This window comes from Erithacus rubecula (genome assembly GCF_903797595.1).
Source record: "Erithacus rubecula genome assembly, chromosome: 5".
NCBI classification, from domain to species: Eukaryota; Metazoa; Chordata; class Aves; order Passeriformes; family Muscicapidae; genus Erithacus; species Erithacus rubecula.
The window spans coordinates 24,988,545-25,001,885 of NC_136687.1; the positions used below are offsets into that span (position 1 = coordinate 24,988,545).

The 13,341-nt window shown below is 41.4% G+C and overlaps 1 protein-coding gene across 4 annotated transcripts in view; it reads right to left on the reverse strand.

Annotated features, from left to right (window-relative positions):
• Positions 1-13,341, reverse strand: part of LNX1 (ligand of numb-protein X 1) — a 107,100-nt gene that overhangs the window by 1,215 nt on the left and 92,544 nt on the right. For all 4 annotated transcript variants that reach the window (XM_079306139.1, XM_079306138.1, XM_079306141.1 and 1 more), the window contains 3 exons: positions 9,429-9,606; positions 7,300-7,528; positions 465-623 (listed from right to left, as the gene is read on the reverse strand). In XM_079306139.1, coding sequence (XP_079162265.1) covers positions 465-623; positions 7,300-7,528; positions 9,429-9,606 — 566 coding nt within the window. The remainder of the gene's footprint in view (positions 1-464; positions 624-7,299; positions 7,529-9,428; positions 9,607-13,341) is intronic.

Consider the following 13,341-nt stretch of genomic DNA (forward strand, 5'->3'; position numbering starts at 1 on the left):
GTAAAAAGTCCCTTTCCAGCTTTCTTGTAGCTGTCTTTAGACACTAGAACGATCTGTGTTCTGAACAACTGTGCCTTTTAAGCCTTGTTAATTGATGCAAGTTTGTGCTATGATTGTGCATTTACTCTCTTCAAGTGCATTGGTGTTTGCAGGGAAGTCGTTGGGTTGGGGTGTTTAGAACTGGATGTGTGGGAAACTTGTGCTGGCATGCTTTATACCACCCCAGAGATCAAACTGACTCTTCCTTTAACTTACATACTAGTGGATTGCTAGACACCTGGAAGCATTCTGCTATCAAAGCAGATCTGTTAAACTTCTGTTTCCAGATCTCCCAAAGTTAGTTAGTTAGTTCTTCCCCCATCTCTGCCACTGCCTTAATGAAAAAATGTTTTTTAAAAACCCCCACAAGTTAACCAAAAGAGAAACTTACTTAAATGCTACTTTTTTAAGATAATAATCATTACCTAATTCTGCCATCGTTATATGCTGGTGTTCCCCCAACAATGGATTTGATAAAGAATGGTTTGTTCCCAGTATGTTCTTCATAACCTCCTACGATACTGAAGCCAAGACTTCCAGATGTATTTCTTCGTAATACAATTTCTTTGCAGCTGTACAAATACCTGAAATAAACCAGTTTAATTAGATGTCTTATAGTTAACTTTAGATTCTGATGAACCATAAGTAATGAATTTGTCTTTTCATGCTCCCATAGAGTGTTTTAAAAAGTTAAAGTAGTGCATCTTTCCACTGCATTGAGCACCTACACTTCTGTTTCTGTAGTACTGCTTTCCTGTTGTATCAGATAACCAGTTATCCCAAAAGTAAAATTAGTAGATAGTCTTGGGCTAAAGTATTTAATAAGTTTGGGTTTTTTTATATGGTAGAAATCTGTGCAAACTATCTAGTTGGTGTGATGGAGAAAAGCACTTAAGTCAGGAATTAATATTTGTAAATCAGCAATTCAAAAAGCTGCGTTTCTAACTTGTACAGCCCAATGACTTGTTTATCTTCCAGATATGAGCCTGTATGTGATTAATTCTGTCAAAGTCCTCAGGCACTTACTACTGTGGTGCATGTCAAAGGGAAATAATTTTAAGGCCAATGGAATGAACTATGGAAATGACAGATGACACAAAGACAGGTATTGGTGGAATTAGGGATTCTGAGCTTTTCTTGTTGAGTAACCTGATAAGTCACAGCATGGAAGATGAGAGAAACTTATCCATGTTTGTCAGTGCTTTGGAGCTTGTCTTTACTGTAATGATTAACGTAAGATTTTGTAGTAAGAAAACTGAAATCTGCTTCTCCCTTCATTTGTCTTTTGAATGTATTTTACAATACTGTATCTTATGCTTATCAAAGCTTAGGTTCCAAAACTAGGAATAGGGGAAAAGAACAATAGTGTTATTAGACTCTTAAATGTTGTCTAATACTCTGAGTACTTTAATTTGTTTCCTTTTTTTTTTTAACAAAATTAATTCCATTTGTTAGAGAGTGAGTGGTAGAAATTTCTGTCCATAGTACTTAACCAACTTATCATTAGTGGTGTCCCCAATGACTGAAATTACTGAATGACTAAAAAGGTATTTGCTACTCCAGATCTTAAAATATAGGCTGACCTACAGCAGGCAACTGTTACAAGCTCTATTCAGAGACTTTTTAGGTTTCTAAGAAACATCTGACACTTCCTTAGGAGGATAAATAGCCTTTATCTTAAAGACTAACATGCCTAGTATTTTAAAAATTGTGTTTTAAATAGTGCATTTGTTGTCTTTCAGAGCAGTAATACTAGATTAGTCCCCCAGGGCCCAGAAATATTCACCTGCTGCCAGGATGGTAGGTATGTAATATTTGCACAAGAATTCACTGGTTGCTAATATAAGAAACAAGTGACATTTGCTTCTTCCTCAGCAGCCAGGCATTATTACTTTACCATCTGTGGACATGCAAAATCACTTAAATCCTCTCTGTTTAATGGTACTTATCAAGGTCATGACCAAGCAGTGCCAGGATTGAGCCATTAGTGCTATAATTCAGTGTTGATTTTGGGGCAGAGGTGTCTGCTGCCCAGTGCTACACTCACTGCCTTAAGGAGCACATTCCTGAAACTGAAAGGTAATCAGCTAAATCCTAATGCCATAGAAAAGTAGTAGGCAAGCAGGCAATGACAAGAGGATAAAAAGCAGTGAAGCTAAACATGCCTTATTGGTTTCTATACATGCAATCTATAAGGTTATTAGTTGCATGGTCTCCATCAGTTCAAAAGCATAAACACATATTTGCTATCAAAGTGTATGATAAATTTAAGTAAAATAGACACAGCATTAATAGCATTAGGATTTTTCTCTCTGCCAGAGCAGAGAAAGCAAATGGAAACCAAGAAACAGCAGAGAACAGCCATTCTGTTGTGACTCCAGGCCCCTGTGCTGCCCTTTGCCTTACCAAAGAGACTGGTGTAACCTGCTGTGACAGAAGACAGTGGAGGCCTGGAAGTCAGAAGGGGTGTTGGTGTGATGGTCAGTTTGGGAAACCCCCTTTTCTGCCCTTTTCACAAAGTGTTTACAAGCTTGTCTTCTTTGGCTCCCAATCCCCAAATTGGTAATTAAATCTTTTCAGTTCTGAAGGCCAAGACTGTTTTGGCCATGACAATAATGAGTGAGGGATTTCCCTGTCTTTTGACCAGTGAGTTTACTCGTTCTCCTCCTTTTCACTCACCCTGCTGGGGGTGTTGGTACAGGCAGGTCCAACCCATCATGGCAGCCACAGCTAGAGACTGACTCTGAAAAGGAGTCTCTAGGATGTGCTTATGACTTTAACTGGTGTTTTCTTATTTCCATCCTGTGGGATAGAAGTGTAAGCATGGCAGTGCATCATCCATCAGCTGTTTGTCAGTACTGTCACAACTGTGAAAATGATGCTGACAGGCAAAACTGAGCTGTATGTAATGCAGTTGCAGCTTGCTCCAAGAAGTTCAGTACCTAAGCAGAGATGCCTGCTCTGCCTAAGCAAAGAGCAGCCCACTCCAAGGGAGCCCATTATTTTAGGGCTGTTTTGATCATAAAGACAAGCTGCAAAGTACCATAGAGAACAAAAATTATATGAAGATTCTTAGTGTGTTTAAGTAGCTTATGTTTCTGTGATAATGAAAGCCTCAGTCTGGGTGTTTTGACTCAGTCAAACTACTCTAGCCCACTAAACTGCAACTGTTCTAAGAAGAACCATTTCTTGGAAGAGAGCAGCTCACAGTCTTCTGCCTTTATCCCTAAATACTTCAGAAGATGAGGATAAGGAATAATTTATGTGTGAACCTGCCTCAGATATAAGATTTGGGAACATACTGTGTGTACCAACAGGGTCCTATCCTAAGCAATACTACAACTCAGCATCAGTTACTGATGCATGAGGAATTTAAAAGTGTCTGTTTTCAAGTAATTAAATGCAAATTTCCTGCTGATTTTCATGAAACACAAGTGGCTTTATGCTCTAGGAATGAAAACTGGCCCAATTGCAGGAGGATTTCACCAATAATGGCTATGAAAAGGATAAATCTCTCCTCCCACCCCATTACAATACACAAATGGCAGCCAAGTAAGTAATATTTGAGAATTGCTTCCACCAGTGTCCTACAGCCTAGATTGAGTTACTTTGGAGGTGTTTCTCTCCTAATTTCATGTTTTACATCTTGTTCTACTCCAGGTTTGTGGAATAACTTAGGCCACCTTGTCTCTTTCTCATCTCACTTCACAGATGAAGAAAAGCACTTGTGTGAAGTACTAATGTTTGTAAATGTTATGACAGGATGATCTAAAAAGTATTCTAAGTACTAGCTGAGGGAAGGAAATGTGAGGGAGCAAAGAAAGGAGAGGAGGAAAACAAGAAAGGGTAGAAGCAGCAGTACAGAGCTGGGGAAATGCTTTTCGCCAGCTGTTCCCCCTTATATCCTTTGTGCATGATTCACAACAACATATCCCTCTACCAATAAAGGAGTTCTGTCTTCCTAAACAACAAACAATTAAATTAGCTACCCTGAAATAAGTCTTTGGTTGAGAATGCTTAAGGTCCTGCATCACTGTTTCCTCCCACTGCCCAGCCCGCGGCCCCTGTGCTTGCGTGCAGGCCAAGTTTTGACAGATGTCAGATGCACATGTGCACGTATTTTATAACCACCACATCTTGGATCATACTACAGAAAGAACAGAGGAGCTGTTTGTGTATTATTAAGCCATGCAAAACTGAGAAAACACAATTCTAAGATCTCACAAGAAAAGGACAAAATTTAAGTGAGATCCACAAATATTAAATTAGCAAGATGGCTTTTCCAAGTCTTCAAGCTTTGATGCAAGGGACCAGATAAGTTGTCTAATTCTGCTGCTATCAACTTAATCCAGAAAAATTATATAATTCCCTAACTCTCAATATATGTGTCTCTTGTCTGTACCCTTCTCTGTAATATGCATGCAGTCCCTGGGAAAGGAAGAGTTCTATTCTAGTATGGAAAATCAAGCATTTACAGTAAGCTGCTTTAAATCTTGTAACTCTTATTTATGTTAGCCTGTTTTCTACTTCATCGGTCATTAACAGAAGTCTGTAGACATTCTCTAATGTTTAGTTCAACTCAGCACATTTTATGGTACCATTCACAGAATTTCTCTCAAATTTTCATGGATTTGGAACAAAGAAGGAAATAGACTCTCCTGTCCCCTCAGTTTCCTGAGCCTGAACATCTCACTCTGAGTTGTGAGGTCAAGCTGCCTCCAAACACCCCAGTTTGCTTGCTGTGAACAGATACACACACTGCATTGCCAGGGCTTGTCTTGAGCAACATCTTTCCATTTTCAAACAAATTTAAATAATCTAGCCTCCTCTTTTTTAAACCATGCGTGTTCCTAGCCCACCAGTTCTACTGCCTTTTCTATTTGTTCAGTTTGTCTTACATAGGCAAGCCCCTTCCTGCCCATCTTCCCAAGAACTTTGCATGATACTGCATAGTCATGATTTCGACATTTCTGCTTTTCCATTAGCTGTACCAAGCATTCTTAGACTCACATATCTTGGAGCAGTCCTTCTAGTAAATAATTTTAATTAAAGTAAGTGATTCTTCAACATTTTGCCCCATAACTGCACTTCAGGCACTTTTTCCAAGATGGATCTGTCAGACATCTATTTAGATAGAGTATAATTTTCTCTAAAAGCCTGGAAAATGTCATAAGACAGTATCTTGGGATCTAGTGAGATGAGATCCTTGCCAAAAACAAACTGTAAGGTTAAATGCTCAACCTGGAGCACAATGAGTTAACATGATACACATCCTCATGAGAGAACTTGAAGGACTTTCAGACATCTGATATGGGCCCTGGAGAATCAGGACAGTATGTGGGTGAGTACACTTATGCTGGGGAAGACTGAAGGGTCTGCTAATACCTAGTGAGCAATCCCAAACCTGATCCTCTTGTGCCCCTACTCAGCCAATCAGCTGCTAATAAGGAAACAGAGCACCTTTGTTACTGTCACATCTAATGCACATTGGTCCCTGTCCCAGGCACTAGTCTGATGTTCAGGGCAGTGTCCCCACTCAGCATACCAATGTCCCCATGTCTCTTTGAAGCAGAAGGGCCGTGCTGTGCTCTGTGCACAGACTCACAGCTGGGGATAGAGTTACAATGAACTCTTGTCTTCAGCCTTGCTGACACTGGGGCTGATTTTCCTTCAGACTAAAAGACTTGGAATGCCTTCACATATGCAGCCTTTAGAGCAGAAAGGCTAATGTGAGCTCAGAAACTGTTTCTAAAATGGGAAAATCCATTTTATTGCCAAACTGCACAGTGGAACTCTGAGATGTGAACTCTGGGTGCAAGCCTGCAGTACTGTGGAGCTCTGTCCTTCCTGTCCTCTACCATGCTAAGGTAGTGGGGACTTCAGGCAGCTGTGAGGAGAAGATGATGACTAGGCAGCTCAGGTTTTCTACCCAGCCCAATGAAGGTGGCAGAGGCAGGGGAGATTGTTTCAGTCCATCTAGCAATGGATGGTGGTAGAAGGCAAGACTCAGAACTGCAGATTGCAGCATCTGTAAGGCCTCTAGTCTGTTGCTGTCTCTTCACTGAGATCATTACCCACGCTCTAGTATCTTCACCGTGGTGCTGGTCAAGCTCAGAAGTACAGAAGTTAGTAGGAATGAGCATCTCCCTGGGGTAGCAAGTTAAGGGGCATCCATTTACTGTATTTCCTTTTTGCTGCTTTTCTTTCACAGGTATAAAGATGTAGTCCTCTCTACTGCAGGAGGAACATTTTGCCTGTGGGTGACAGACACACAGCCTCCCTTCTGCTCTTGCAGTGCTTCAGCACGTTATACAGTCATTATCTGACCAAGTCCCAAAAAACATCTGGCCCTCACAGCAGACCTTGCTGCAAGGTGAATGAGCTCAAAATGACTCCAGCTAGAAAGAGGCAAACCTGTTATGCAAGAGAAGGAAATGAAGAGGAGTCCTGAAACTGCCTAGAGAAAAACCCCACCTGTTCTGCAGACCATCTTTTCCTGTCCTTCTGTAAAAGAGAGACACTGAACTGCTGCCCGAGTTAGGAGTAGTCAAGAGGAACTTATAAGACAAATTCTTCATTCCTTAAAACTGAGTATCAGTGTCAACTCTGTGATCCCAGCTTTGCACATTCACAGATTCCCAGTGTGTCCTCATTTGATATTTTCTGGAAGGTGGCAGAAGCTGTAGGTATTGCACACTGGGAGCTTAGCGACAGGCGATGTGGCTCTTACTATCCCTGCTGAAATGACAACACAGCTGCTTCCTGTGCATGACAAATGGACTTCTTTCAGGCGGGGGTGGGGTTAAAAGAGGTGATTTGGAGATACTGGCCAACTACACGAACTTTGCAACATCTGGGTAAAGTCAAACAATTCAGCTGGATTTGGCTAAGAAGGGCTGTGCAGCTTGAGTGTTGCAGGAGGGCTATCTCTGCCTTCTGCAGGGTGGTTGAGCCTAGACTCTAGTTCAGCAAGCTCCTGTATCCCTGCAAGATTTTCTTTTCACTCCCTAAGTGCCAGATATGTTTACAAGATTGAAACAATTCAGTATCCTATCCTCCCTCCCAAGGGGAACTCATGTCTATTTTGCCATGTACATGTACCCATTTACAAAAGGGAGGTATTTAGAGTCAAGTCAGTGACAGAGCCTGGATTTAATTAAGATGTCAGTGCAATGAATCAAGCCAAAAGAAAGAATTGCCAGAAAATACAAATCTTTCCTCCCACTCCCCCTCAGCAAGAGTTGCAGTCTGTGGACTTACCGTGGCAGCCCCAGCCACATAACCCAGGATGGGGACCACTCACTGCTCTCGGAGGCCACCTGTGTGTCCTCAGGGGGTGGCAGGTGACCCTGCTCCTCCTGGGCTTCACATGCTCTCATCTCCAGGGCTTTGAGCACCACTGAGGAGTTGGTGTTCTTCAGCAGGGCGACGGCCTCACTCCGGCTGACTCCTGTCAGATCAATGCCGTTCACGTTCAGGAGGATGTCACCTGAGACCAATAAAACCGATGATAAAAACCCTGCAAGTGTTTCCAGGATCCCTCCCCACTTTCACAAACAAGTGAGTCACATCCATGGCCAAGAACTGGCTGCCTGACGAGGGGTTTTGTTAATCCTATCATTTAATGTTGCTGTGAAGCATATGCTAGTGAACATGCCACAGTCATGAGGGAAGGGTCTAGATTTCTGTACACAGGAACTTCACATGGCTGGACAGAGGATTTGTCCTGGTTTCTTTCCACACATCATGGCCTGCATCTGGAGCTGAACAAACATCTGGAGTCCTGCTGTACCAACAAGTTTTGGTACTGGTGCCTAGTACTGGTCTGGGTCTCTGTAATCTACTTTCAGCTAACAACATCTGTACTCAAACTAAGCTTGAATCCCAACAGCTCAATGATGTTTTTTCTCCCAGCTGTCCCTTAGCTGAGGACTGCCACTTCAACTGGCTCTTCCTGGCTTGCTTTGTGGAATAACATGTTATTATTTTTATGTTAATGCCCGTTTGAATGGCTGCAAGCCAAATTATCTTTCTGTATGCCTTATTTATAAATAGGCACAACAGCTACAGAGAAAAATGCAGAGATGACCTCAATTACTACAGGAAGAACAATAAAGCTGTCACTAATGTCATGCAAGCAGCCACAGTGTCAAGTGCTTTGCTACCCTTCACAGCAGGCTGCCATGCCAGGGCTGTCCTGGGTTCCCTTTGTGCTTGGCCTGGATGCCTCTCCAGGCAGGGATGTATCACTGGCACTCCAGGCACTGCAATATGAACTTTAACCTCTCCTTGTGGTCTGCCCCCAGTAAGGACAACAGCCTAAGAGCTGCTCTAAATCAGAGGCCTATGGCACTATTATAACATCACATATTCATTTGTTTCTAATTTTATCAAATTAACTAGGCTGAGTTTTCCATGCTGCCTCATGATGAATATTTTTGGAAAGTGTATCCCACTGAGAGGCAGTCATTTCCCAGCAGGAGGAAAGGAGAAACCTGCTGTTTTGCTCCTGTTGTCATGTTCTCACATGGGTTTCGTTGAGCAGACATGAAGGGGAAGTTCCCATGTGTTCCAATACTGGACACCGAGACCCAGGCTCGTGGGGTCTGACTGGGTTGCAGCTATTCTGCCCCATTTTTGGGTGCCTCCACTTTCCTCAAACTCAGGATTTCCCTCCAGCTTTCAGGCAGTGACTGGACTGAAGGAGAACACAGGGGATGAAGGGTAAGTGAGCTATGTCATTGCTGGATGCAGGCTCCTAAGGGGCTTGGCTCTTGAAGATGTAACATCCTGAAACCTAAGAGGCTCATCTTTCCTCTGCTGCCCAGCTATTCCCACAGAACCAACTGATAAAATATGTTTTTCCTCTTGCTCTAAAAGCCTGTTCAAGCAGAAGGAGAGAAACTACTAGCTTTATCACTCTGTTACACCAGTAGCTAAATGGGGTTAGGAAGCCAGTGTTTCCCAACATGATGTTGAGCCACAAGGCACTAATGTGGCTTCTTATATAACAGGAATTTTACTCCTGTATATTTCACTCAAATTCACGAATGCAATGACAAATAAGCAGAAAAAATTACTTTAAAAATACATGAAGGCTTCACAATTAATGCATCAGGAGTCAGGAGATGGTGGTGCAAGCTATTTTTCCTGTGAAAAGCTATTTATCTTTTTTTTTCTACCAGAATATTCCTACATCCTACTTCAAAGAGGTGAGTACTGCTGCATATTTGCCTTTTCTGGTAGCTGACTTGAGACCCTCTAATCCGACACATCCAAAAATCTGTAGAATTGCTGAAGATGTCAGAGTGTGAAGCTCTTTTGTTATCCCACAGTTTTCAAAAGAAGCTCTTGATTTAAAGCAGGTTTTCAAAATCACCCCATTTTACCTGTTTTTATCCTGCTGTCTCTGCTGATCACTCCTCCAGGTTCCACACTTATCACATAGATAGGCAAATCCCATTCCCGGTTAGATGCTCCACCTGCCACAGTCATTCCCAGTGATTCTGTGTGATCTTTCCGGACAGCCACCACCTTCTCATGACAGGTGACAGTGTGAAGGGTGCTCTGTGATGGAGAAAATAGCAACAACAAACACAGTTTGTGGGCATGGTGACCTCCCTGACAGCTGTGGCATTTTCTATCAAAACAAATATTCATGGAAGTAACACCAAGACACTTCCCAGCCACCTGACCTGATGACAGGCAGGACTCCCTCGGGGATTTAACCATCTGCAGTCAAAGCTGTCACCAAGATAACTGTGCTTTAATAAAATCATGCACTGCTCCCACCAAAACCAGAGTTGTTTAAGTGATAAGGCTAATAGAATCAGGTTCTTGAAATGTAAATAAGGAATTTAATTTTAAAAGAAAATAAAGTTCTTTATAATAATATCATTACTGGTCATCTTATCTTTGACTATCAGGTTGTGCTTAGCTTGCTGCTAAGCAGTCTGACCATCATCTGTGTAGTTAGTGAGAAGTAGTCCTCTTAGGGTTGAGAAATTGGGGACATAGTAGAAGAGACATATTTCATTTTATCTTCCAGATATCTGTGTTTCTGTGCAAGTTATAGATCGAAATACACACTTGAAGAATAAGTGTTTCTGTTCAGGAAAAGAAAATTACATTTACAGTGAAGAGCCATCAGTTTCCAGGGTGCTCTTAATGCTTATGCTTGAAGGGTCACTTCAGGACAGTCATCCTTATATTTCTGCCCTGATCAGGAAAAGTTAAATACACACAGCTGGTCATGCAATAACTAGTGCATGAGTGAGGGTGAGACAAACCCACAGGTGCCCTCAGGATGGAGAACCACTGCAATGCAAGCTCCAGCAAAACCTGTGAACTGAATGTCATGTTTACCGTGCACTCAGTTCTTACAGAAGAGTTCAAAAGGCAAGTAAAATGTGGATTTAATTGCTTTGTGGGTTAATTGCTTTGCTTTCCTTGGTATTTTATAACCAGTGCTCCTGACATCAACTCCTGACAATCCCTATCGCTCTTGCAGGAACAGCATCATCCACTCCAGGTCTCATTTATAATAGCATGCCTCTAAACACATTTCCAACACATATTTAAAAGACTCTTCTCATTCATAAATGTGACCCCACATTCTTAATATGTAAAAATAATCTATAAAACTCATTTAAAGACACATTAATCTCTTCTTAGAAATCTCACATGTCACAAAGATATTTTATGTTGGTTCCTGGGTCAGCAGCCAGGAAAGTGGAGCAGATGAATCCACATCAGCTCCTTAAGGGACAATGATGGGACAAAGGAAGATTATGGCAAGAATTTTTTATGGGAGTAGGACAGACTATGTCTTTGATTTGTGTGGTTTTTTTAAGGTATGTTTGGTGGAACTAACTCCACATCAAGATTTCTGTGATGCAATGTTAACAACAAAACACAGGACCTTCTAGAAGCTTAGCAAAGGATTTCTCCATGCTTGAGCAGATGAGCAGTAGCTGCCACAGAACTCCAGAAACAAAAAGGCAAAGAGCTCAGTGGAAAGAGGAATTCTTTCAGTGTCTGGGGGAAAACCAAACAACACAGTTGTTTGGACATATTAGACCCAGTCCATGCAGAATACAGATGCTGTAATTTGGCGTAGGGCTTGCAAACAAACCTAAGAATTTCTGAAGATTTTTAAATCTTCAGAAAATATTCTGTTCCACATAAATTTTATGTTCTGATCCAGATAATTATAACCTTTCACCTATGTCTTTAAGGTGTAAATATTTTAAACATAGTAGTTCTATCTTTATGCAAATTAAACTTAATATTTCATCCATGTTTTGCAAAAATAACCTGTTTCCCTTGAAAAGGAATGGCTTTCCATCAGGAAAAGGCCCCTTCCCGAAATGTGGGATAAGGGCACCATTAAATTTCCACTAAATTGCAATCTGAAATTTTGTAGCAAAACATTAAATTTGGATTCTATTTGTGACTCTGAGTGAGGAGCAGCCATATTTCTTACACAGCATATATCCAATCTCAGACAATAAAAAAATTAGAGCATTAGCCGGTTTATCACTATTTTTTTAGGAATCAGCACAGAGAGAAAGATTTCAAAGTAGTGCTTGGAAATAAATTGTCCTGCTACATTTCAATGAAAACTTATAGAAGTACCAGATCTTGTATGCTGAACCACAAAGGACCAATTTTCCTTTGAAGCTACTCTTTCCAATGTCATTTTTTACATGGCTGCAGACAGAAAGGATTTGGGGTGACTTGGCTGAGACAAAGGCAGTGATGAAAGGAAAGTAAAGCCTTTTTTAGTAAACACACGTAGAGCTTGCTTGGAGGTATAATCGATGGCAAGCAAACCAGTTAAAAGGCAGTGTTTATCAGTGACTGCATTTCAGTGCATTCTCTTCTAAACAATTGTCCTTCTCTGTCATTTTGAAGTGACCTTGGAGGTCAGGAGAAGAAAAACATAACAGTTCATCTCCTCATCTTTTTATTTTACCCCCCTTTTCTGTATGTTTACTGGAAAATAAATATTTACAGCAGATTACCACAACATCAAAGTCATGACACGTGTCTTGCAGCAAAAAACATTGCTGTGTCTGTCTGGAAAATGTACTTCACCTGAAGGTTAACCTGCTTATATGGTCAGGAAACATTGCCTGCTCCAGCAACATTTTCTTTGCTTTAAGTACTAGACAATTCATTTGAAAGAAGTAAGAAAATAGTTCCAATTAAAAACAAGAGCTATTTAATTAATGGCAAAGGTCCCAGTGACTTCAAAGGAATTGAATTGGGTCTGTTTATGCATTACAGCCTGGCTTCACAACCTCAGCTGCACAAGAAAGTGTTTGTGAGATCTCTTTTCTGAATCCAGGCAGCAGCCAGAACAGTTTAAGCAGTGCTTCCCCTATCCCTGTACAGAGGAAAACATCCATGAGACCCTGGGAGAACCAATCTCTTGACACACCTGGCATCACTGCCACCAGAGAAGGACATGGTCACAAGAAATCATCCTTTTCTTATCCAGAGCCTTGCAGGCAACACGACTGGTGGCCACTGGCCTGAAAGGGAGGCACCTCCTCATACCACACAGATGGAGCTTGGCTGTCCTGAGGCCAACAGCTTGGCCCAAAGCAGTTCCTGAGCCTCTGCATGAGCCAGATAGCTGCTGGAAACTAAAATTTATTCTTGATGCTGAATACAGCCAAGGGTTGAGAGCAGATTTCAGCCCATATATACGTACATGCTCTACAGTGAGAGCAGTTTCCCTCCAAGAGAGCATTCCTGACCATCTAATATCACCTTCTACGGTAAGCTCAGGGGATAAAAACTACCTTAAAATTAAACAGAATTCAAGGCAGTTAGCAATCCTCTATTAATAACACATAATAAACAATCCCACTGATGACAGTAGGTAGCAGACTCATCAAATCACACACTCATAGGAGACTCCACTGAGAGCAAGGTCCAGACGACAAACATTACCTTGGTTTTGGGCAGGAGCATGTGCTGCATTAGGACACTATACAGCCCCTAGGTTTGCAAGCATTATTCCTACACTAATGCCTATTTAAAATAAATGACATTTTTAAAATCTTTCAAAGCCAGTTTAAAAATCTTGAATTGCAAATTATGTTCAGTTCAACCTTCAGCAAAATATCATGAAATATTCAAACTGACACCATCATGCCCTATAAAAGGGCAACTAACACTCCAGTAATGCTTGTATCAGACCAAAAATCTGCAGTGCCTGAAGCTCATTGTGTCTACTGGCTGTACTGATCTGCTGATCTACTGCCAGAGCATTTTCTCTGATAGAAGCCC